Source organism: Melitaea cinxia, chromosome 12 (genome assembly GCF_905220565.1).
Source record: "Melitaea cinxia chromosome 12, ilMelCinx1.1, whole genome shotgun sequence".
In the NCBI taxonomy this organism is placed as follows: domain Eukaryota; kingdom Metazoa; phylum Arthropoda; class Insecta; order Lepidoptera; family Nymphalidae; genus Melitaea; species Melitaea cinxia.
The window spans coordinates 9269777-9293961 of NC_059405.1; the positions used below are offsets into that span (position 1 = coordinate 9269777).

At 34.3% G+C, this 24185-nt stretch overlaps 1 protein-coding gene and 1 long non-coding RNA gene across 2 annotated transcripts in view; one reads left to right on the top strand and one right to left on the bottom strand.

Annotated features, from left to right (window-relative positions):
• LOC123658308 lies at positions 1–18706 on the top strand. The gene is made up of 3 exons (XR_006743852.1): positions 1–144; positions 1220–1223; positions 18662–18706. It is a non-coding gene; the product is annotated as an uncharacterized LOC123658308 (long non-coding RNA).
• Positions 13897–24185, bottom strand: part of LOC123658305 (baculoviral IAP repeat-containing protein 7-like) — a 19475-nt gene continuing 9186 nt past the window's right edge. The window contains 5 exon segments of the mRNA XM_045593744.1: positions 13897–14063; positions 14588–14724; positions 15797–16067; positions 20111–20258; positions 22733–22835. Coding sequence (XP_045449700.1) covers positions 14602–14724; positions 15797–16067; positions 20111–20258; positions 22733–22835 — 645 coding nt within the window. The 3' untranslated portion in view covers positions 13897–14063; positions 14588–14601.

Genomic DNA, 24185 nt, shown 5'->3' on the forward strand with positions numbered 1-24185 from the left:
GCTGCAGAAAATCAAGAATCAGCTTTGGATTAAAACGAATGATCAAAATCGGTAGACACAGTGAAAAGTTATGTGGTTATAATACAACGTAGGTCGACAAAAAAATAATAAAATAAATACGCATTATTAGATATGACTCGAAAAGTAATCGTTAGATCGCAATTAAACGTTAATAAGACCACATGACACGCACCACCTTTCGATTATAAATAATTGTGTTTGCTCGCAAACGAAAAAAAAATTGACTTCAAATATATCGACCACTAATACAACGCAAGTAGACAAAAAAATTAATACAAAAAAAGTAGTAATCAGATCTTGATCAAATTTAAATAAGACTACATGACAAGCATTAGCTTTCGATTAAAGTAAGAACCATCAAAATCGATGAACCCAGTGAAAACGGTTCAACCGTACAACGTAGGACGACGAAAAAATAATTAAGTGAATACGCAATATCTATACTAATATGATAAAGAGGTAAAGTTTCTAACTTTGTTTGTTTGTAGCGGGTAATCTTCGGAAATACTGATCCGATCATGAAAATTCTTTTTCACCAACAGAAAGCTACCCTATTCAGGTGTGATATAAAACTTTGATTTATTGTTTTGGGACAAAAATTCAGTGAAAAATAATAGTATATGTAAATCAAGTCATCATCATCATATACTTATGTTTATGAGTGATAGTACATATTTTGCGCCCCTATCCCCACTAACAATCAATTTTAGTCCTCTGCCTAAATGTTGCCTGGAAGAAATCGCTGCTTTAGCGATAAGGCTATCTGTTTTTTTACTTAATTAAACTTATGTTACTTTTGTGTTTATGTGTAAGAAAGTGTAAATAAATAAATAAATCTCATTGTATTTTGACAAATGTAAAACAAACATTATATATTTATTTTAGACATAGTCATCGCAAACAATTAATAGTAGAAATTTTCCTTAAGCTTGCGTAAGGACTGATTTTTGGAAAGGACACGACAAAGCTTTATGAGTAATTCGTAAAGGAAGCGAAGTTATTTATTCTTTGAAAACTTGTGTACCTACAGAAGATAACTCACACTTGTTGTTCATGTACTCTTTTTATCATATAACGCCATTAGACGATTGTATTCACAATACAAATCTTAACGTAAGCTAGTATTTTCTTGCATATGTTCAATGACAGATTATTGATACTGTATGGAATGTGTTTGGCAACACATTAGTGTCTCTAGCTACGTAACTACCTTTTTGCGACATTCTCAAAGAAAAAATGAGAAAAGTATCATATAGTATAAGTATGAGTAAGGTGTGTGTATAAGATATTGTACATTATACAATACATTACGAGCTCGGAATATTAGACTATAATAATAAATAAATAATATACCCAATAATACCCTAAAATCAATCATTATCGAAGAATCGTTACTCAATAGCTTCAGAGAAAGCGTCATGACCCAAGCTGTTTGATATTACACGGTTAAAAAGGTTTTCTCCGATAGATACTGTAACGAAATTTACTGAAATACCAATTAAAAACTTCAAACGATTATTAAATAAATGGAATTGCAAGCATTGCAGTAGCAAGTTGACTTAGGACACACTATTTAATTCATAGGTTCGTGTATTTAATGCTATATGATAATAAGGTCGGAGTTTTTTATTAAAATAAGAATCTAATGTCCTTTGAGAGTTTTATACTCATTTTTTACTCAAAATATCTTTAAATTTGATCATTCATACAAACATTAATTTTATAATAATTTTTTTTTTGTTATCCAAATTTATAATTTTAATTACTAAATTAGGCACATAATTTTATAATAACTAGGAGCCGAAACCCTGCCTAATAGGCTATCGCGTTTATGTCTATTGTGTTACTGTACTTATTTAGCAAATTCGATGTTCTAGGGACTGCGGATTGGCGACCAAAAAGTGTCCGTCCGTCGTCGTTGAGACAGAGGTTTCATTACACTACGTAGGTATCTAGATGGTGCTAAACTTACAAAATAAGCTGGAACAGTCGATTTTATTATGAAAAAGTTTACACAGAGACATAGTCCAGTGGATTTCTTCTGTTTTCCAGAGTCATATTAAAAAATCGACTCTACGGTCATAAGATGTCAACCTTTTGACGATACACTCTTTGACGATATACTCATGTTATGATAGGTGAAAACGCTTTTGTTTAGGCTCTAGTCTCAAGTAGTAAGTAGCATTGCAGCCGCCAGACCATACTGCAGTTTTCTATGTTGCTACGTACAAGGCTATTGTATATGAGGATTTTGATTTTTGGTTGTTTAAGTCCATGCATTTTCTTATAATAAAACCATATTTTACTATATGTATTATGAGAAAAAAAATATAAAAGATATTCTTGGATAAAAATATTTTTAACAAAATATATTAAATATATTAATAATATATAGGGGTTGTCCCCTTTCATACTTCGAATTGGAACGAGAAAAGGCGAAATAGGGAAAAATGCTAGGATGTTGCCGTTGATGTTATAAGCGGAAACTTTTTTAACATTTAATACTTCTTAACTAGCTCTCATCAAATAATTATATCTTATCTGCGCAAAATTCAATATCAGCTTTTGTTTACGATTTAAATTTTATGAAATTCAATCCGTTTTTAATGATTGCCGTAAAACCGGGTTAATAGGAACTTCTATATCAATTGTGACGTAACCGGGAATAAAATTCGGCGATGATTTTAATTAAATTAAAATTTTTGATATTGATATGATTAATTTATATTATATATGAGATGCCTCATCTTGCCTTTATTATCGCCAAACCAGTGGGAAAATTACAAAAAGTTGGTATAATGAACGTATTCACCTCCACTGTTACCAGAATTTATGTTTTTAGTGACTATTAAAACTTGGTTAAAATCTACACCTCTTAATGTTCACTTAACAAAATTAGTTTCCAATAACAAATAATTTATCATTGCATACTCGTACTCACCAAAAGATAAATTAATGTAATAAATTTTTATGATAAAATTATGTAATATTTAAAATAATGTTTATTTAGATTTGATACGAAGTTAAAGGGAACGTTAAGGGGGTAAATAGGAAATACTTACGTTTAAATAGATGCCTAGACAAGTAAATAGGGACGCATGAGGAGTTACTTGGAACGGTAAAGTTTGATTTGGGATAGGGTTTTCACTTTAAATTATTCCGTGATTATTATTAATGATGCCTTTTTATTTTCGTTTAATATGTATTTCAATAGATAGGGACTTCGAAATCCTGCATTTTAAGCCCGTCTTACGGTGCTACGTATAATATGCGTATACGCATAGTAATCCCGAAAATAGTGACTCATCGGTGTTGCTGTGATAGTTTAGCCACCTCCTTTGATTAACTTAATCGTAATAAATTACACGGCTTGTTTAAATTGACAATATAAAGAAAGCCATTCGGACAGGTGTGATAAAGCATTCAAACAAATAAATATTTGTTCGTGAATGATATAAATAGTAAAAAATGGCAAAATTTTAATAAATTTAATTATATATGTTTATAAACTAAACAAGTTAAGGATTGCGAATTACATAAAATTTTATAATTTATAATCTTTCTCGCTAATAAACAAGAATGATACCGCAAATCACATACCGGGAAAAAAGGAAGGCTAGTTGTCCTGTTACCATAATAGCCACTTACAAGTCGCATCCCGTCACAGGTGATCATATCTCCGGAAAGCAAATTAAAATATTTATTTCTCGTACCGTAACAACGGGCTAGCAATTATTACGATTTATTTTCAGCTATAATGAAAATATTATTGAGATGAGTTGTAATGCTTACTTTCGGGCGTGGAAATGAAACAGATATTTTTAACCGATTTCCAAAAAATGAGGAGGTTCTAAATTCGACTGTATTTTTTTTAATTTTTTTTTATGTATGGTTACTTCAGAACTTTTGACTGGGTGGAGCGATTTCGACAAATTATCTTTTGATCGAAAGGTGGTGTTTGTCATTTGGTCCCATTTAAATTTATTTGAGATACAACAACTGCTTTTCGAGTTATATCTAATAATGCGTTTTTACTTGACGCTTTTTTCGTCGACCTACGTTGTATTATACCGCATAACTTTCTACTGGATGTACTGATTTTGATAATTCTTTTTTTGTTGGAAAGGGGATATCCCTGGTTTGGTACCATGATAAAGAAACCAGGATCTGATGATGGAATCCCAGAGAAATCGAGGGAAACTCTCGAAAATCCACAATAACTTTTTACTAGGTGTACCGATTTTAATAATTTTTAATTTAAGAGTGTATGCTACCTCAAAAAGCTTATTTTCCACTCGGCAGGATGTCCATATCTTCCAAACTACTGAATATTTAAGTTTGAAATTTATGTATAGTAAAGTTCAGGACATAAACTATCTTTCATATGTTTTGAAAACACGATTCCATAAAATTTTCTCGATACAAAAAAAAATCGCAAAATTACCTCTATTTTTGTATTAAAACCTTAATATCTCAGTAATTGTAGAAGTTATGGACTTGAGATTAATCATGGTAATTAAAATAAGTATGAAGAACATTTTATATGTTGCGTTTTTTAAAAAATAACTATTGATAATGTTTGTGGGGAGAAAATACATATAATTCGCGCGAAGAACAACCAAGCGCTCTCAATTCTCATGTGTTTTTAGTATGGGTGAAATCTGAATTCGAGCTAAGGTAATGTAGCCCCTTAATCGAAAGCTGATGTTTATCATGTGGTTACATATAAATTTTATCGACATCTGATAACTACTTTTTGATTAATCTTTGATAACGCGTAGTTACTTGACTATTTTTTCGTCGATCTACGTTGTATTACTCGTCGATGTAATTGAAGTCGGTTCTTTTTTAGTTTGCAAGCAAACACAATAATGCGTATTCTATTTTCTGACTATACCGGATTTTTCTCGATAATACTTTGTATTCTGTTACCTAGACATTAATAAAATATTATTTCTTGCATAAATTAATGGAGTTTTATTCAATTGTTTTATGATCGCGTTATGTTTATGTTTTATAGGCGAATTGTTATGTCAATAACATTCTACATTTTATGTATAAGACACCCTCTCTTCTTATGAGATAAGTCATTTTTTAAAAAGTTTTGACCGACCAACATATTATAACATTTGACTATGTAAGGTCAGGAAAACGTTAAAGTTTTCATTTTTAACTGAATTTTATAAGCCTTGTTAAAAAAATCCAGGCAAACGAATTATCTTTTATATAGGGGTGGGTTGGAACTTCACTGTACCGCTCCATTACGTGTTGACGGATAATTTCCCCACCAGGAATTATTATGGTCTCTCTGCGAGGTACGATTGTCAGTGTTATAAGAACAAAACACCCATATCAGAAACCAATATTTGTGCAACTCATCACTAAACCAGAATGGTCATTGCATTTTTTTTTTATCGGCGATACTTGTAATAACGAATTAAATGTGTCTTTAAATCTGTATGAGGACATTACAACGCATTTTGCATATTAATATAGTTCCAAATGCGTCGTGTCGACGCATGGCGGCGTCTACGCTATTTATGTGCGTGCTTTCAAGCTATTCCCGTCCACTTTTCCAGACAGTAACTTCGGCGCCTAACTGCTAGTGTTGGCAGGCTTCAGGAAAACAAACTACATTCTTGAAAAAAGTTAACTAGAGTGATAAGTAAATACAAAGTTAAGACAATACAGTTATCTGTTTTAACAAAAAAGATTGAAAAAATACTATTATCTATACAAACAAATAGAATTGGAGTAACAGACGTTTGTAATATTAAAATAACCGTTTTTTACTAAATGCATATGGATGCATACACGATACATATACCAAAATAACATTTTTTACAATTTTTATCTGTCCGTCTGTCTGTTTATTCCGGCTAATCTCTGAAACGGCTGGACCGATTTTGACGGGACTTTCGCTGGCAGATAGCTGATGATGATGATAAGGAGGCTACTTTTATTTTAGAAATTTATTTGTTTAGTAACTCTGCGAAGTGAACAATATTTTTTTTAAATTCCACGTGGACGAAATCGCGGACACCGCTAGTACTAAAATAAGTATCTTAAACCATACGTATTGTTGATATTGATATTTTCTTTTTAAATGTGTTGATACAAACAAACATTGTGCAACATACATATTTGTTGCGAAAATCATAATTATACTTACACTTTTTTCTAGGAAATGACTAATATTAACTTCAATAGTTATATCCTATTCGTAGTTGAAAATTCTTCACCTTAATGTCGAAAATAAAACACAACTTTGATCTGTACATACGTTAAAGTTCTTTTGAAGTTCTATGATCTTAAGTCGAGTGAGTAGAGTTCAAATAATTAAATTATTTATACGGCTCGATAATATGATAAATAAACAAGAAATGGATTTTGAACGCATAAATTAAACTTATACAATGAGCTTATCAATATTTACTTTAATTATGCTAAATGTTAAGGAAATTAAATATTAACTCATACATAATGCCGTGGCGTGGCGTAGCGTGGGAGACCCGGACGGCCCCTGGCGGCACACGAAAAGGTATAATCACCTCGATTTTTTTTTTATTGCCGAAAATAAATTCGAAATTGCGTTCGCAATGTAAAACACAAAAATACAGTACACAATAGGATAGAGAATGAGAAGATTCATTGAGAATCTCCTCATTTATTTAAGTTGGTAACATAATAAAAATTGTGCTTGCAAACTACGGTTGGAACATAGGGGCTATCAGATACATAGGGGCTATCAGGTACATAGAGCTATCAGGTATATAGGGCTATCAGATACATAGGGGCTATCAGGTATATAGGGGCTATCAGGTACATAGGGGCTATCAGGTACATAGGGGCTAAAAGGTACATAGGGTTTATCAGGTACATCGGGGCTATCAGGTACATAGGGGCTATCAGGTATATATATTGACTATCTGGTACATAGGGGCTATCAGGTACATAGGGCTTATCAGGTACATAGGGGCTATCAGGTACATAAGGGCTATCAGGTACATAGGGGCTATCAGGTACATAGGGGCTAAAAGGTACATAGGGTTTATCAGGTACATCGGGGCTATCAGGTACATAGGGGCTATCAGGTATATATATTGACTATCTGGTACATAGGGGCTATCAGGTACATAGGGCTTATCAGGTACATAGGGGCTATCAGGTACATAAGGGCTATCAGGTACATAGGGTCTATCAGGTACATAGGGTTTATCAGGTACATAGGGGCTATCAGGTACATAGGGGCTATCAGGTATATATGGACTATCTGGTACATAGGGTCTATCAGGTACATAGGGCTTATCAGGTACATAGGGGCTATCAGGTACATAGGGGCTAAAAGGTACATAGGGTTTATCAGGTACATCGGGGCTATCAGGTACATAGGGGCTATCAGATATATATATTGACTATCTGGTACATAGGGGCTATCAGGTACATAGGGCTTATCAGGTACATAGGGGCTATCAGGTACATAAGGGCTATCAGGTACATAGGGGCTATCAGGTACATAGGGGCTAAAAGGTACATAGGGTTTATCAGGTACATCGGGGCTATCAGGTACATAGGGGCTATCAGGTATATATATTGACTATCTGGTACATAGGGGCTATCAGGTACATAGGGCTTATCAGGTACATAGGGGCTATCAGGTACATAAGGGCTATCAGGTACATAGGGTCTATCAGGTACATAGGGTTTATCAGGTACATAGGGGCTATCAGGTACATAGGGGCTATCAGGTATATATGGACTATCTGGTACATAGGGTCTATCAGGTACATAGGGCTTATCAGGTACATAGGGGCTATCAGGTACATAAGGGCTATCAGGTACATAGGGTCTATCAGGTACATTGGGGCTATCAGGTACATAGGGGCTATCAGGTACATAGAGGCTATCAGGTACATAGGGGTTATCAGGTGCATAGGTGTTATCAAGTACATATGGGCTATCACGTACATAGGGGCTATCTGGTACATAGGGGCTATCAGGTACATAGGGGCTATCAGATACATAGGGGCTATCAGGTACATAGAGCTATCAGGTATATAGGGCTATCAGATACATAGGGGCTATCAGGTATATAGGGGCTATCAGGTATATAGGGGCTATCAGGTACATAGGGGCTAAAAGGTACATAGGGTTTATCAGGTACATCGGGGCTATCAGGTACATAGGGGCTATCAGGTATATATATTGACTATCTGGTACATAGGGGCTATCAGGTACATAGGGCTTATCAGGTACATAGGGGCTATCAGGTACATAAGGGCTATCAGGTATATAGGGTCTATCAGGTACATAGGGTTTATCAGGTACATAGGGGCTATCAGGTACATAGGGGCTATCAGGTATATATGGACTATCTGGTACATAGGGGCTATCAGGTACATAGGGCTTATCAGGTACATAGGGGCTATCAGGTACATAAGGGCTATCAGGTACATAGGGTATATCAGGTACATTTGGGCTATCAGGTACATAGGGGCTATCAGGTACATAGGGGTTATCAGGTGCATAGGTGTTATCAAGTACATATGGGCTATCACGTACATAGGGGCTATCTGGAGTATATCTATCTAGGAGTTATCAACTTAAGTTTTTTAAATATGTTTCCCGAATGGTCCCAGCTTGTATTTTTTTTCTACTATTAACCTAATGAGTTGTAAAGAGAATTACATAAAATTTAGGTGCCACTAAGTGCCACTTTTGGAATGATATTTTTTTAATTAAATTGACTCTTTTACAAAGCAAAGTTTTATTTGCGTTCAGATATTTATTAACCGTATTTTATGGTTGTAGGTTCTTCTGGGTTAACTGTTTTGTCAAGACACAGTATATATATGATGACTAAGAATATAAATGAGAAGAGTTTTAGCGAAAAAATAGATAAGGTACAAGAAATAATAATAAATAAATTCAGTTTAAATAGTAAGGAAAGGAAAAAATTTATCATTAAATTTTCAAAGCTAAAGTCGGAAATGAAGTCACGGTGGATAACTGCAAAAAGAACAGAAGATAAATTTTTGAAAATGAATCGAGATTGGCTGCAAATAAACGTCGCGACGTTTGCTACGCTCCGATAAGTCTTCAAAGTCTTTAGAGGGACGACCAACACTTGATATTTTTTTTCTCGTCATTGATATTGTCCCTTGCAGCCAATCTCGATTCATTTTCAAAAATTTATCTTCTGTTCTTTTTGCAGCTATCCACCGTGACTTCATTTCCGACTTTAGCTTTGAAAATTTAATGATAAATTTTTTCCTTTCCTTACTATTTAAACTGAATTTATTTATTATTATTTCTTGTACCTTATCTATTTTTTCGCTAAAACTCTTCTCATTTATATTCTTAGTCATCATATATATACTGTGTCTTGACAAAACAGTTAACCCAGAAGAACCTACAACCATAAAATACGGTTAATAAATATCTGAACGCAAATAAAACTTTGCTTTGTAAAAGAGTCAATTTAATTAAAAAAATATCATTCCAAAAGTGGCACTTAGTGGCACCTAAATTTTATGTAATTCTCTTTACAACTCATTAGGTTAATAGTAGAAAAAAAATACAAGCTGGGACCATTCGGGAAACATATTTAAAAAACTTAAGTATTTAATCTTTGAATAAAATAAATAATATGTTGAAGGTAGTTAAAAAAAAACTTGTTTCTAAAAATACTAAGCAATATAATACCAAGTTACTAATAAACATTAATTACACATACCTGGTGCATAAAGGTCCATTGTATAAAAAAGTTCAGTTTCACTTAATCTTGTTTCAAATAAAATATAAATTTCAATTGTTTTTCGCAGCAAACCGTATAGAACAAAGACGATCTAAACGAGACGGTAAAATGACGATTGATTGATATGTTTAACGAAGTAAGAGTGAATGAAAGTTTACGCTATATCATTCATTATGTCCTTATCTATGACTATGTAGCAAAATTTTCTAATATTTATAAATTTTGAATTTTTGAATTTTGACCAGCTTTTTGGGTCAAATCACCCTCTGTGCGATTGTCGAATCAAAAAGCTGAAACGACTAAACGGCACAAATATTCGTCACTAATTCCAAATTAAATCTTTGTGCCGTTTGCAGTCGAAACACTTGGACCTTGGAATAACAGTGCTAAAAAAATTTTGAATGAGATAACTCCTCGCCTTATTGTCTTCACTGGTGACAAGAGGGCTGGTGCATTTTTTTGTCCAGAGAATCGGCTTAGCAATTCAACGGGGAAATGCTGAAAGCATTCTTGGCACAACATTATTTATACCAAAACTATCTGTAAATATTTAGTTCTTAAGTTGTAAATTGTATAATGTTTAAAAATAAAATACATTTTCTTCATTATGAGTGTAACTAAAACACAGATTATATGTTAATATTATTTTATTCTGTATAATTATACTAATAATATAATAATTACAAGCTACATCACCATACTATAGTACTAATCACATGACAAAATTAACTAGATTGTAGACACGGGGACATGCAACATTCACTTTTATATGCTACAGTATTGTGTCTTAATTTTTTAAGGAACAGTATTCTTTTGAATAATATTATATTATAAGCTAATCCATAAAGTTTCAGATCGTTTAACAATTTAATACAATATCAGGTCTAACGCAATAGTATCAATTACAAACGACACTGCCAAAAAAAAAAATACAATTTAATAATAAAGCATATTATTCACATTTTTCGTTTTTTTTTTTTGGTCAGTACCTTTTTCATTTATAATGCACAGCTAAGAATTATTGCTAACAAACCCTTCATACTCCACGTCCAGTAGGATACTCTCCTGTGATTCGGATTCGGAAACGCTTACAACACAAAAGCATAAACACCCAGACCACGACCAAGCATCTAAGTAGACACTACAAAGGTTTGTAAGGAGCCGGGATCGAACCTGCGACCGCAAGGGCAACAATCAGTGCTGTGACCGCTGCACCAACGCGTCGAATTTTAAATACATTGTATACATGCAATAATATAAATTATCGCGGTTTGTACTTAACGTATCTTTGTGTATTCTTCCGGACAGCCGCCACAGGATTCGATGTGGTACAATTCACATGAAAGTAGTCTACTACTATACTCTATTTTTTAATTTGCATACATTATACACTTGAGATGAGGACGCCGCGTTGGCGTTACAGCCACGGATTGAACCTGTTGCGCTGGCGGTTGCGGGTTCGATCCCCGCACATGACAAACATTTGTATTGGTCATACATGGTATTTTCCGTGGTCTGGGTGTTTGTGCAGACCCTGTGGGTCTCCCCACCGTGCCTCGGAGTGCACGTTAAGCCGTCGGTCCCGGTTGTTATCATCTACGCCTGATAACGATGGTTACTCATAGTAGGGAATATATCCGCCAACCCGCATTGGAGCAGCGTGGTGGATTAAGCTCTCCTACATGGGAAGAAAGGCCTATGCCCAGTAGTGGGATATTACAGGCTGAAGCGTATACACTTGAAATACCTTGCAGGTTTAGCACTGTAAAAAGGTGAAAAACACAAACTCAATAAAAATAATTGCAGTGCTAAAATACAGTTTATTTAGTTACAGTTTATTTAGTAAATTATTTAAAATTAGGACTTAGTTTGTGTTCATAATCTTAATCAGTACCTCTTACTCTAATACGTAATTGTATTTAGTATGAAAAAAGGGAAATAGATGTCTAAAATATTTTATTACACGTAGAGAAGTTAATGAAAATGTTTTTTTTTTTTTTTTTTTTTAGTATTCTATCTGTTTTCAAATTACAACTTTACGTATTTATTTCTTTAGTTACACTTTGTGTCTTTACACAACGAACAAAACAAACAAAAAGACAACACAAAACAAAAAGACAAACAAACTTTTTCTTTGTGTATTTTTAAAATGATAAAAGTTCAATTTACATTACATATAGTTGTAATGAATTAATAACATAATAGTTTAACAAATTTGTACAATATGCTTGCCAGTAAAATGTTGTCGTACTTTAGATTTAAAATCACGAGGCTAATACAATAGTTTATATTACAAAATGTGAGATTTTTATTTATATTGTTTTACTAATTGAAATATATTTAAACTATTATATTATTTTATGTATTTTTCACCATCATTTCTATTATAATTTTGGTGCTAGCAACATTTAATAATTTTGTTCGATAATTGTTTCACCATTCTAAAATGTTTAATTGTTTTCGACTTTTAAAATCTCAAGAAAACTAATATAGTATTTTAGGTAATTAATTTTATTTAACAATAATCAATTTTGTTTAATTTGTCACTGAAACCGGTATTACCGATACATTATATTATGAACATCTTTCTTAAGTATAAACTACATTAGACAATTAATACGCTCAAATGGTAGCTTACATAATTACTTGCACGTTTTTACACACTACGAATTAAAACTGAAATATTTCATACAAAATCAGGGCCGGATTTAGAGGTCTGGAGGCCTCGGGGTAACACAGGAGTGGAGGCCCCTTGGCCCCAAATTATTTTTCAAATAAAATGAACGATTTTTTTAAAAGGTAAAACGCGAAAAAAATATGAAGTTGTTTATTTATTTATTTTATTTAATACTTTTTTGTACACCACAAATACATAACAAACAGAGCATAAAGATAGTTACAGACAGTACACAGTACAATGGGTGGGGTTATGGCTAATTAGCCATTTCTTCCAGACAACCCAAACATAAAAAAGAAACTTATTATCTTAATTGGGTAGGTGGTGTAGATGTTTAATAAACTTACATACAAATGTCTAAATTCTAATACTTACAGAAAATACATAAAGAAATAAAAAGAAGAATAAAAATATAATATATATTCTATCATAAACTAATAAAGGTGTAAGCAATAAACGTAAATTGAAGATAAAAATTAAGTAAAATGATAAAAACACAAATAAACATATAAACAAAAAGAAAGAAAAAAAAGAAATTGCACCATATTACACTAAATCGTCTCCATCTTAAGATAGTAATCCTTAAAGTGTTTCTTAAAAATCAATAGTGATTTAGCCTCCCTTATGGGTAAGGGCAGACTATTTCATAATTAATACGTTCAAATGGTAGCTTACATAGTTTACTAGTGTGAAATTGAATTTTTTTCCGAAGTCTTTAATGTAAGGCCTCCTCGTTTGTGGAGACCTCGGGGCTGTAGCCCCGGTTGCCCACCCATAAATCCGGCCCTGTACATATTTAACAAGCATGTAAAATGCAAGACAATTCATTAAGAGCGTTATTTTTAACCGTACAAGAGTAAAGATACAGTACCTACTTATTTTAGAGTTTTATTATACAATAGTACTGATGTATCCATGTACAAAGTATGTTCATGGATGGTACTGTCAATGATGACTTGATCATCAACTGAATGAGATAAAGGGGCCGTCCACTAGTTACGTTAACAAATTTATATTTGTTTAAGACCATTCCCCCCATTCTTCCCTTAACATGAAAATTTAAAATTCTAGAAGACAGCTTTTTTATTGACATTCAACATGCCTAACTGACCTATTTATCCTTGCAAAGCTTGAACTATAATTACGTATATATACAAGCTAGTTATATGAAACTCGATCAGTACCCAATACGGAAGGTCCTTGGAGTATAGGAATGAGTATAAACTGAATTATGCATAATTCAGTAATTTTTGAGTTTATAAGTAGCAAACTATGTTCATCTTTTATTTGGAAATTATTTCGTGTTTTAGGAAAGTTATTACGAAGTCTTAACGACGTAATTTATGGACATCCCCTTTGATCATATTTATAGGCCTTAGAATAAAGCAAACTAGAAATTACGCGTCTTATTTTGTTAAAAAAAATTGATAGTCTAAAAAAATTAATGTAATGTCGTATATTCGAATATGGCGTACAGATAAAACGAAACATAGATTTACAGAAACATACTAAACAACTTATTGATACACTCCTATCGAAACATTTCGCTGCACTGAACAGTTTTGAATCAATTCCAATGTTTTAATTTTACACTTTGAGTATTTATCTCTGAAATAAAAAGATATTCGTCTGATTAATTACTTAAAGAATCTATACTTATATTGTAAAGCTGAAGAGTTTGTTTGTTTGTTTGAATGCACTAATATCAGAAACTAATGGTAAGAATTGAAAAATTATTTTTATGTTGGATAGTCCATTTACAGAGGAAAGCTTTATAATACTTTAGTATATTTTTCCTTTAAATTATTTTAGATGAAACCGTGAGGTACAGCTTTAGTGTAATAATATAATCTAATAATAAAGTACACAATTTAAGCACATATGAGATTTAAATAAAATTTAATGTAATCAAATTCAAAGAGAAAGACGCAACACTTATCTTATATAGGTACATATAATGAATTTTCAAAAGACCATTGTTTGTTAACCTCCATATACTATCTGTCAATATGATAACAATCGATACAATAATATTCAGATTAAATAAGCATTAAATTCGATTAATGTCGAGCATATAAACGATTAGATATCATAGGAACAAAAATACAAACGACGTAATTAGACGTACATACCTAAAACGAATCGGTCAGGCGAGGTATGCGCGGACTAGGGCTTTAACGGCCGCGCGACACAGCGGACACGCCGCTAGCGCCGCGCCGCAGCCCGCGCACGACACCAGGTGTCCGCACGGCAGGAACACCACGCTCACCTGCAGCACACGCTCTGTACCGTACCGAATCGAACCGAACCGCATCATACCCAACCGTACCGTACCAATCTCTGCACGCTTCACACACGCACTCACGCACGACACTAGGTGTCCGCACGGCAGGAACACCACGCTCACCTGCAGCACACGCTCTGTACCGTACCGAACCGAACCGAACCGCATCATACCCAACCGTACCGTACCAATCTCTGCACGCTTCACACACGCACTCACGCACGACACTAGGTGTCCGCACGGCAGGAACACCACGCTCACCTGCAGCACACGCTCTGTACCGAACCGAACCGAACCGCATCATACCCAACCGTACCGTACCAATCTCTGCACGCTTCACACACGCACTCACGCACGACACTAGGTGTCCGCACGGCAGGAACACCACGCTCACCTGCAGCACACGCTCTGTACCGAACCGAACCGAACCGCATCATACCCAACCGTACCGTACCAATCTCTGCACGCTTCACACACGCACTCACGCACGACACTAGGTGTCCGCACGGCAGGAACACCACGCTCACCTGCAGCACACGCTCTGTACCGAACCGAACCGAACCGCATCATACCCAACCGTACCGTACCAATCTCTGCACGCTTCACATACGCACTCACGCACGACACTAGGTGTCCGCACGGCAGGAACACCACGCTCACCTGCAGCACACGCTCTGTACCGTACCGAACCGAACCGAACCGCATCATACCCAACCGTACCGTACCAATCTCTGCACGCTTCACACACGCACTCACGCACGACACCAGGTGTCCGCACGGCAGGAACACCACGCTCACCTGCAGCACACGCTCTGTACCGTACCGAACCGAACCGAACCGCATCATACCCAACCGTACCGTACCAATCTCTGCACGCTTCACACACGCACTCACGCACGACACCAGGTGTCCGCACGGCAGGAACACCACGCTCACCTGCAGCACACGCTCTGTACCGTACCGAACCGAACCGAACCGAACCGCATCATACCCAGCCGTACCGTACCATTCTCTACACGCTAGCAAAAACTCTGCAAATAAGAAAAATTCTATTTACCTCATTATCCATGCAGACTTTGCACATTCGGGCTTCTCTTAACTGTCTATTCTCTTCTTCTAAAGTCAACTGTTTGGTGTTTGACACCGGGCTGGCGTCTCGTTCGTGATTATTATTAGCACTTTCATTGGTTACGCTTTCTGATTGACTAAGGCTTGAGGGTTTATTTGATGACGTTGAAACATTACTCGGTGTAGGTGATCGAACTGGACTATCTGTCTGGGATGTTTGGCTATCTGATCTATCATCTTCGGCGTTTGATGGAATTATTCTGTGTAAAATTAAGATTAAGACTAAGATAAAATTAAGATTTTAAAAATTAAAATTAAATTATTCTTTGAAATATGTCAGAAAACTGTTGTATCCTAAAATGTTGTAATTGACTTAAGGCGCCTCCCTGACCAAAACGCCGCGCTAGCCGTTTTTTGTGCACTTTTTTGGAGCTATCTACTTGTTAATGGAAAAAAGAATCAAACTAATAAAAACACAGTTAAATTCTGCATAATTTTGATTATACAATGGTAGATTTTTTTTTTTTTTTTGAAGGAATAGATGTTAAATAATCTCCTTACAACGATACCACAAAAATGAGAAATAGTGATTGATAATATGCATCTCCTCGTAAAGTAAACATTATTTTATTTTGCAACCGACACCAATTGATAGACAATTGAATACTGAACAATACGTAAGAATTTTTTTTTTCAAAAGACCCAAATTTGAATTTTTATAGATTTTTTTCTAAAATCTGGGCGTATTCACTACTGTAACTCAAGCACAGGGTATCGGAATTCAGTCTGCCGCTAGGTTTGGAGGGAGAAGCTTGTGTTGTTTGTCACCGTGTCGGGTAGCGCACGCTCAATTCACAATATCAATTAACAATAATAAATTTATTAGCATCTTGTTAGCATTTATTGTTGAAGTTTATTTTAATTCGTTTTTATCTATGATATCTTGATGATTATCTATGATAATAAAATTTACTTTGTTTTTATTTTATTTCTCTACTTACACTGTCTGAATAATAAAGATAGATTGCTTTTTAACCGACTTCTAAAAAAGGAGGAGGTTCTCAATTCGACTGTATTTTGTTTTAACAGACTTCCAAAAAAGGAGGAGGCTCTCAAATCGACTGTATTTTGTTTTAACCGACTTCCAAAAAAGGAGGAGGTTCTCAATTCGACTGTATTTTTTTATGTATGTGGATATCAGAACTTTTGACTGGGTGGACCGATTTCGATAAAAAAATTTTAATCGAAAAGAGGTGTGTGTCATTTGGTCTCATTTAAATTTATTTGAGATCTAACAATTACTTTTCGAGTTATATCTAATAATGCGTGTGCTGTGTGACTACGGCACTAAGGGATAACAAGGTTCCACAACCACCTTGGAACTTAAGAAGCCAACCGATGGCGGGATAACCATCCAACTGCTGGCTTTGAAATACACAGGCTGAAGACGGGCAGCAGCGTCTTCGGTGCGACAAAGCCAGTACTGCGGTCACCAACCCGCCTGCCCAGCGTGGTGACTATGGGCAAAACACATGAGCTCACGTTATTTTTGGCATAAACTTGTGGAGGCCTATGTCCAGCAGTGGACTGTATAGGCTGTAATGATGATAATAATGCGTTTTTACTTGACGCTTTTTTCGTTGACCTACGTTGTATTATAACTTTTTACTGGATGTACCGATTTTGATAATTCTTTTTTTTTGGAAAGGTGATACCCCTAGTTTTGTACCATGATAAGGAAACCAGGATTTGATGATGGGATCCCAGATAAATTAAGGGGAACTCTCGAAAATCCGCATAACTTTTTACTGAGTGTACCGATTTTGATAATTTTTTATTTAATCGAAAGCTGATGTTTATCATGATATTTGATATCATCATATTTAAATTTTATCGAAATCTGATAACTACTTTTTGAGTAATCTTTGATAACGTGTAGTTACTTGACTATTTTTTCGTCGATCTACGTTGTATTACTTGTTGATGTAATTGAATTTTCGTTTGCGAGCAAATACAATTATTAGCAATAAGATCGCCTGGTTGAACAATTTGTTACCATAATTGCTTGTTATGTAAATTTTGTTCTTTATTTACATGTGCAATAAAGTATATTATTATTATTATTATTATTATAGATCTCGCCTTCAATCCAAAAAGTCAACACCAAACGAGTATCATGAATACTTATACTTCACTACATAGTATAAAACAAAGTCGCTTTCCGCAGTCTGTATGCTAAGATCTTTAAACCTACGCAACGGTAATATAATAATGTACTAATATATAATATATACATAATAATGAAATACAATATATTTTTTATATATTAGTATCTTTTCATCTATATATATTTTATATTTAGTATCAGCATTGCACCCGTGCGACGCCGGTACGAGTCGCTAGTATTAGAATATAATTGTGTTTGCTCACAAACGAAAAAAAAAACCCACTTCAATTACATCGACAAGTAATACAACGTAGATCGACGAAAAAATAGTCAAGCAACTACACGTTATGAAAGATCACTCAAAAAGTAGTTATCAGATCTCGATAAAATTTATATGTGACCACATGATAAACATCAGCTTTCGATTAAATTAAAAATTATCAAAATCGGTACACCCAGTAAAAAGTTATTACGGATTTTCGAGAGTTTCCCTCGATTTCTCTGTGATCCCATCATCAGATCCTGGTTTCCTTATCACGGTACCAAACTAGGGATATCCCCTTTCCAACAAAAAAAGAATTATCAAAAGCGGTACATCCAGTAGAAAGTTATGCGGTATAATACAACGTAGGTCGACGAAAAAAGCGTCAAGTCAAAACGCAATATTAGATATAACTCGAAAAGTAGTTGTTAGATCTCAAATAAATTTAAATGGGACCAATTGGCACACACCACCTTTCGATTAAAATAAAATTTGTCGGAATCGGTCTACCCGGTCAAAAGTTCTGATGTAACGTACATAAAAAAAAAATACAGTCGAATTAAGAACCTCCTCCTTTTTTGGAAGTCGGTTAAAAAGTAGAAAGTATTCATTATGAACGTAAGTGTAGTGACTGAATTCATTACTAAAATTATTTACGCACCAAAAAAATAAATTTAATTTACTTTTTATTGTACACAGCAATATATTATATATTATACTAATATTAAATAAAACATATTATATATATATATATTAAATTTTTTTTTTAATGAATGCCATGTCTACGGATTCCAAGATCTATATTTTTTACGCATATTCGTAAGTTGATTACCAAATGGCGCTAGTAGTGTTTTACGAAGTATTGTAGAGGTGGGGTGCGGCAAAGAGGGAACGAATGCTCAAGGTTATTTGGTCAGGGTAGCGCCTTAAGTATTAGTAATAATAAAAAATAGTCTTTTGTTTTGTATAAACTCTTGATTGATAAATTTTCGTTTTAATTTTATAAGGTTCTAAAACTATTAAAACTAAATAACAGAAAGTGGTGAAAAATATATTGTTATAAACTGATGAAGTCTAAAATATCAAAATATGAAAAGCCTTATAGATTATTTAATTGCATATGTTGAATAAAAAATCGTTTAAACTATAAACATCAGAGTTAAGCAAACTATCCGGCCATATTTGATTTCGGTAATTAGTTAGCAAAGAGCCACACTGGTCGACCATTACTTTTATTAATATTTCGATGTCCAAAATATGGTTATACACACAAAATAATTTGTATATTCTTTTGTTATAAATGAATAGTAAGTATCAGTTTAGGGCAGCTTTTTGCAACGTAACCTCAGTTCAATCAATAAAAAAGAGTATTTAAAATAAAGGTGAGGTAAAATAAAGCACGTCCAAATTCCTTAGTGGATCAGGTTTTTTTTTTTTTTTTTTTATGTCACTAGGTCGGCAAACAAGCGTACGGCTCACCTGATGGTAAGCGATTACCGTAGCTTATAGACGCCTGCAACACCAGAAGCATCGCAAGCGCGTTGCCGACCCAATCCCCAATCCCCCCAGGAGCTCTGGTCACCTTACTCACCAACAGGAACACAATACTGCTTGAAAACAGTATTATTTTGCTGTGATCTTCTGTAAGGTCGAGGTACTACCCCAGTCGGGCTGCTCCATATTTTGAGCAGAAAAAGGTAATAGAACTATTAAAAGAATAACACTTGTAATATGTTTTGAAACTAAATACTGTTACTCATTCAGATTCTTTAGTTCTAAAACCTACTAAATGTATTACTTAAAAGGTGTATTTAAAATTACAAAAAAAAAAAAAAAAATTGTCAAAATATCTGCATAACTTTTCTATAACTTACCCAGATCGAGGTGCAAAATCCCTTAACGTTTCAGCGAGGATGTCCCTTGCGAGTCGCTGACTATGAGGTGTCACCGACCAAGCTTCCTCATTCAACTGTTCATCTAGTACTGCGTCAATTAGCGCTTCAGACGAATTGAATGGTAGGCCTGAATTATAATAAAAAAAATCTTTGTTCTTATTAATTTTAAAGAATGAAAGTTTGAATGAAAGAGGCTTTATTTTGATTTTTTTTTTCGATTGTGCAATATTTTGCCAATTTTGAATCGAATAAAAAAAAATTAAGGTATGAAACCTTAAAGTAAGTTATGCAGAATACAAATAAATGCATACCATACGTAAGTTTTATACCGATACACTTTATACAAATTTTTTGGACTTTACCAACATCAAATTTTACACATGTTGATTTTATTTTTAGTAGTAAAGGTATAGAATATACGAGTATTTGTAATGTTCAAATACTACGTTAATTTTAATGATATAAGCGAAAATCACAATAAGTCACAATACTAAGGAAGTGAAAATATTATAATTTTTTTTTTAGTTTTACAGTTGTTTTAAACAAGACAATAAGTTTGAACTGCGAAATATATTAAGAAAATTTTTTTTTTTTAAATCAGCCTGAAGACTGTAGATATACTTATAGAATTAAATCTAATATGATGTGAAAGTAATTGGTATCTTTGTGGAAATTTACAACTGATCGAAATGTACTTATTAAAGTTTTCAAAGAATCAATCATACTTTATCGTAGTATGAAGTAATAGTACTCTGCTACAATATCAAGTGCTAAATGAAATAGTATAATTGTGTTGCACTTTTTATTTGTATTAAACTAGATGATTATCGCGGTTTCACCTAAATTATAGTTGCACTGCTTCATTGTTATACGCCGTAGAATAACATTTTATAACATACCCAAATCAAGAAGTTTTTAAAGGAGTTTATTTTTAATCAATACAATTGATACGTATTAGTATAAACGAATAAATTGCTTATTTGTTAGAATAGCAGTATTCAATTTAAGGATTGTGCAACAATACACTCTACTGATATTACATAAAATCCTTATCTAGATTTAAAATGAAGAGTTGTAAAATTCAAGGGCAATGCTACACAATTGCGTCTCAAGCCTGTGCTATACAATTGTGTCTCAAGGATCATTGATCGCCCGATTTTAGCATAATAAAAATATATTCGTTGATTTGACTTTGAAAATAATTAGATTTTTAACACAGTTATAATTAAATCGTTACGCAATTATGGATTATTGATCCTACATATCTTTCGTCAATCATTATCTAAATTTAGTTTTAGGCAGTTTCATAATTTTCGTATTTAATACTCTTGTATGTATATATTCTGAATCTCGGAAACGGCTCCCACGATTTTCAGGAAATTTAGTATGCTGGGGATTTCGGGGGCGATAAATCGATATAGCTAGGATTCATTTTTAGAAAATGTCGTTTTATCCCCGTTTTTAGGCAATGAAAAAATGACTACAATATCGTTAGAATCATCATTACAGCCTAAACAGTCCACTGCTGGACATAGGCCTCCACAAGTTTACGCCAAAAATAACGTGAACCCATGTGTTTTGCCCATAGTCACCACGCTGGGCAGGCGGGTTGGTGACCGCAGGGCTGGCTTTGTCGCACCGAAGACGCTGCTTCCCGTCTTCGGCCTGTGTATTTCAAAGCCAGCAGTTGGATGGTTATCCCGCCATCGTTCGGCTTCTTAAGTTCCAAGGTGGTTGCGGAACCTTGTCATCCCTTAGTCGCCTCTTACGACACCCACGGGAAGAGAGGGGGTGGCTAAATTCTTAGAATCGTTAGAATACAAAGGTAAATTTCGCGATCTGTAGACAAAGTTGTAATAGCTCAAGTGGTAAATCTGGCGGTCAGAGTCGTCCGAGAAGACCACGGTATAAACTACGTCTCCTAACCAGGGCGACATAATCGCTCTTGCGATAAAGCCCTTAAATTTGATTTAAAAAAAAAAAAGACCACGGTACAAATCCCATGTCTCCAGATCGATTATTTCTTTCCTTTTTTTTTTCTAATTGCACTCACAATTTTTATTTAAAGAACCAGTTCATATTTTTTATTATTATGTCGGTAAAATCGGAAAATGTTATTCGTATTTCATCAATATGTAATTCGTATTTAAATATGATTTCCAAAAAACACGATTTACTAAAAATACCGAGCTAAGCTCGGTCACCCAGGTACTTCGTTCTTAAACGCCATCTTTTGGAGTCTGTACATAGCGCCCACTCTGTTTTGCAACTTCATTCGAGACACTAGTTGTAAATATATTCGAAATAACCGACATGACTACTCTGATAACATATAAGAACACTATTGTGATAAAATAATAATAAAAGTAGATGATATTCTATCTTTTAACTAGAGATAATTTTCCTCAATTTCACCTCAGTTATTTGAAAGGAAATTAGTTTATAACATGCTACTTCTCGAAACAGGGACCAACATTATATTGTGTGACGGAATTAAGTTGTTTCCAATTCTCAGTAGAAAAACTTAATAAATTATGTCAAAAAATTTAAATTTAAAAATTGGCTCCTAACTCCATTGTCATAAAGTTGAATTTTACTCACCTGTAGCGCGTAATCGTCTTACTATAGCTCTTCGCACTCGAGCCGCGTCCAATCCCGCTCCCAAAGCAGCTACAGCAGGACTTGATTCCATACATTCTTCTATCTAAAAAAAGAAAAACGTTCATTTTAATATTGTTAACTTAAACACTAATGTAAAGTAAAAAATTATGTGGTGTCATGGGACACCAGCTAGGAACGAAGTTCCTTCGGATAGTATAGAAGCAACACAATTTGAAAAAAAAATGCTGAATTTTATATATATTTTCTAGTCCTTGATTTTTTCTAATTTTGTTGATTGGTTTTTATTTTAGTACATAAAAGTATTTAGGAAATTTAGTATTTTAGAAAATAACAAATACCGTAAAATAAAATAAATCAAACAAAATAATAATAATAATAATTCAAACTATTAAGTGAAATAAAAAAACATGTCTTTATTTAATATCTAAGATTTTATTTTTGTGTTACCCACATTAGGAATTCTAAACATTTTTGAATATCATATCAAAAATTGACCGCTCCAGCGGGGTTCGAACCCGCGTCTCCGACGTACCGTGTCGTTCCATAGCTTAATTGGCTAGAGCGCCGACACGGTACGTCGGAGACGCGGGTTCGAACCCCGCTGGAGCAGTCAATTTTTGATATGATATTCAAAAATGTTTAGAATTCCTAATGTCTTTATTTATTTTTGTCGATAGTATAAAATTTCATAAATAATTTAAAAAAAAGTTTACTAGTAATATTTTAGTTTTACAAACGTCATATTATACAGTCATGTGATTGATATTACGTCACTACCTTTATATATTTTTCTTACGGTTTTAGTATCACATTTTTTTCAGTTCGGTTGCCCAGCCAAATGTCTGTAAGGAACTTCGTTCCAAAAAGTATAGCAGTTTTTCTTCAGTGAATACTTCGTTTAGCTTCGCTTCGCTTCAGGCTGTAATGTGAAGCCGACCGATGGCGGGATTACCATCTAACTGCCGACTTTGAAATGCACAGGCCGAAGACGGGCAGCAGCGTCTTCGGTGCGACAAAACCAGCCTTGCGGTGACAAACCCGTCTGCCCAGCGTGGTGACTAAGGGCAACACACATGAGCTCACGTCACTTTTGGCGCAAACTTGTGGAGGCCTATATCCAGCAATGGACTGCGATAGGCTGAAGTGGAAGCTTAATAAGAACTTTTCATCAGCTATATTAGTGACATTGGAGATAACTCATAATTGAATTGATAATAGTATGCAATTCCTTGGATTTGTTTAATTCCTTGAATTTACATGGAAAATGTTTACGTTTCAGACTGTAATATCCCACTGCTGGGCATAAGTCTCTTTCCCCATGTAGGGGAAGGATCAGAGCTTTATCCACCATGCTGCTCCAATGGGATCACTATCAGATGTACATGATAATAACTGGGTCTGACGACTTAACGTGCTCTCCGAGGTACGGTGG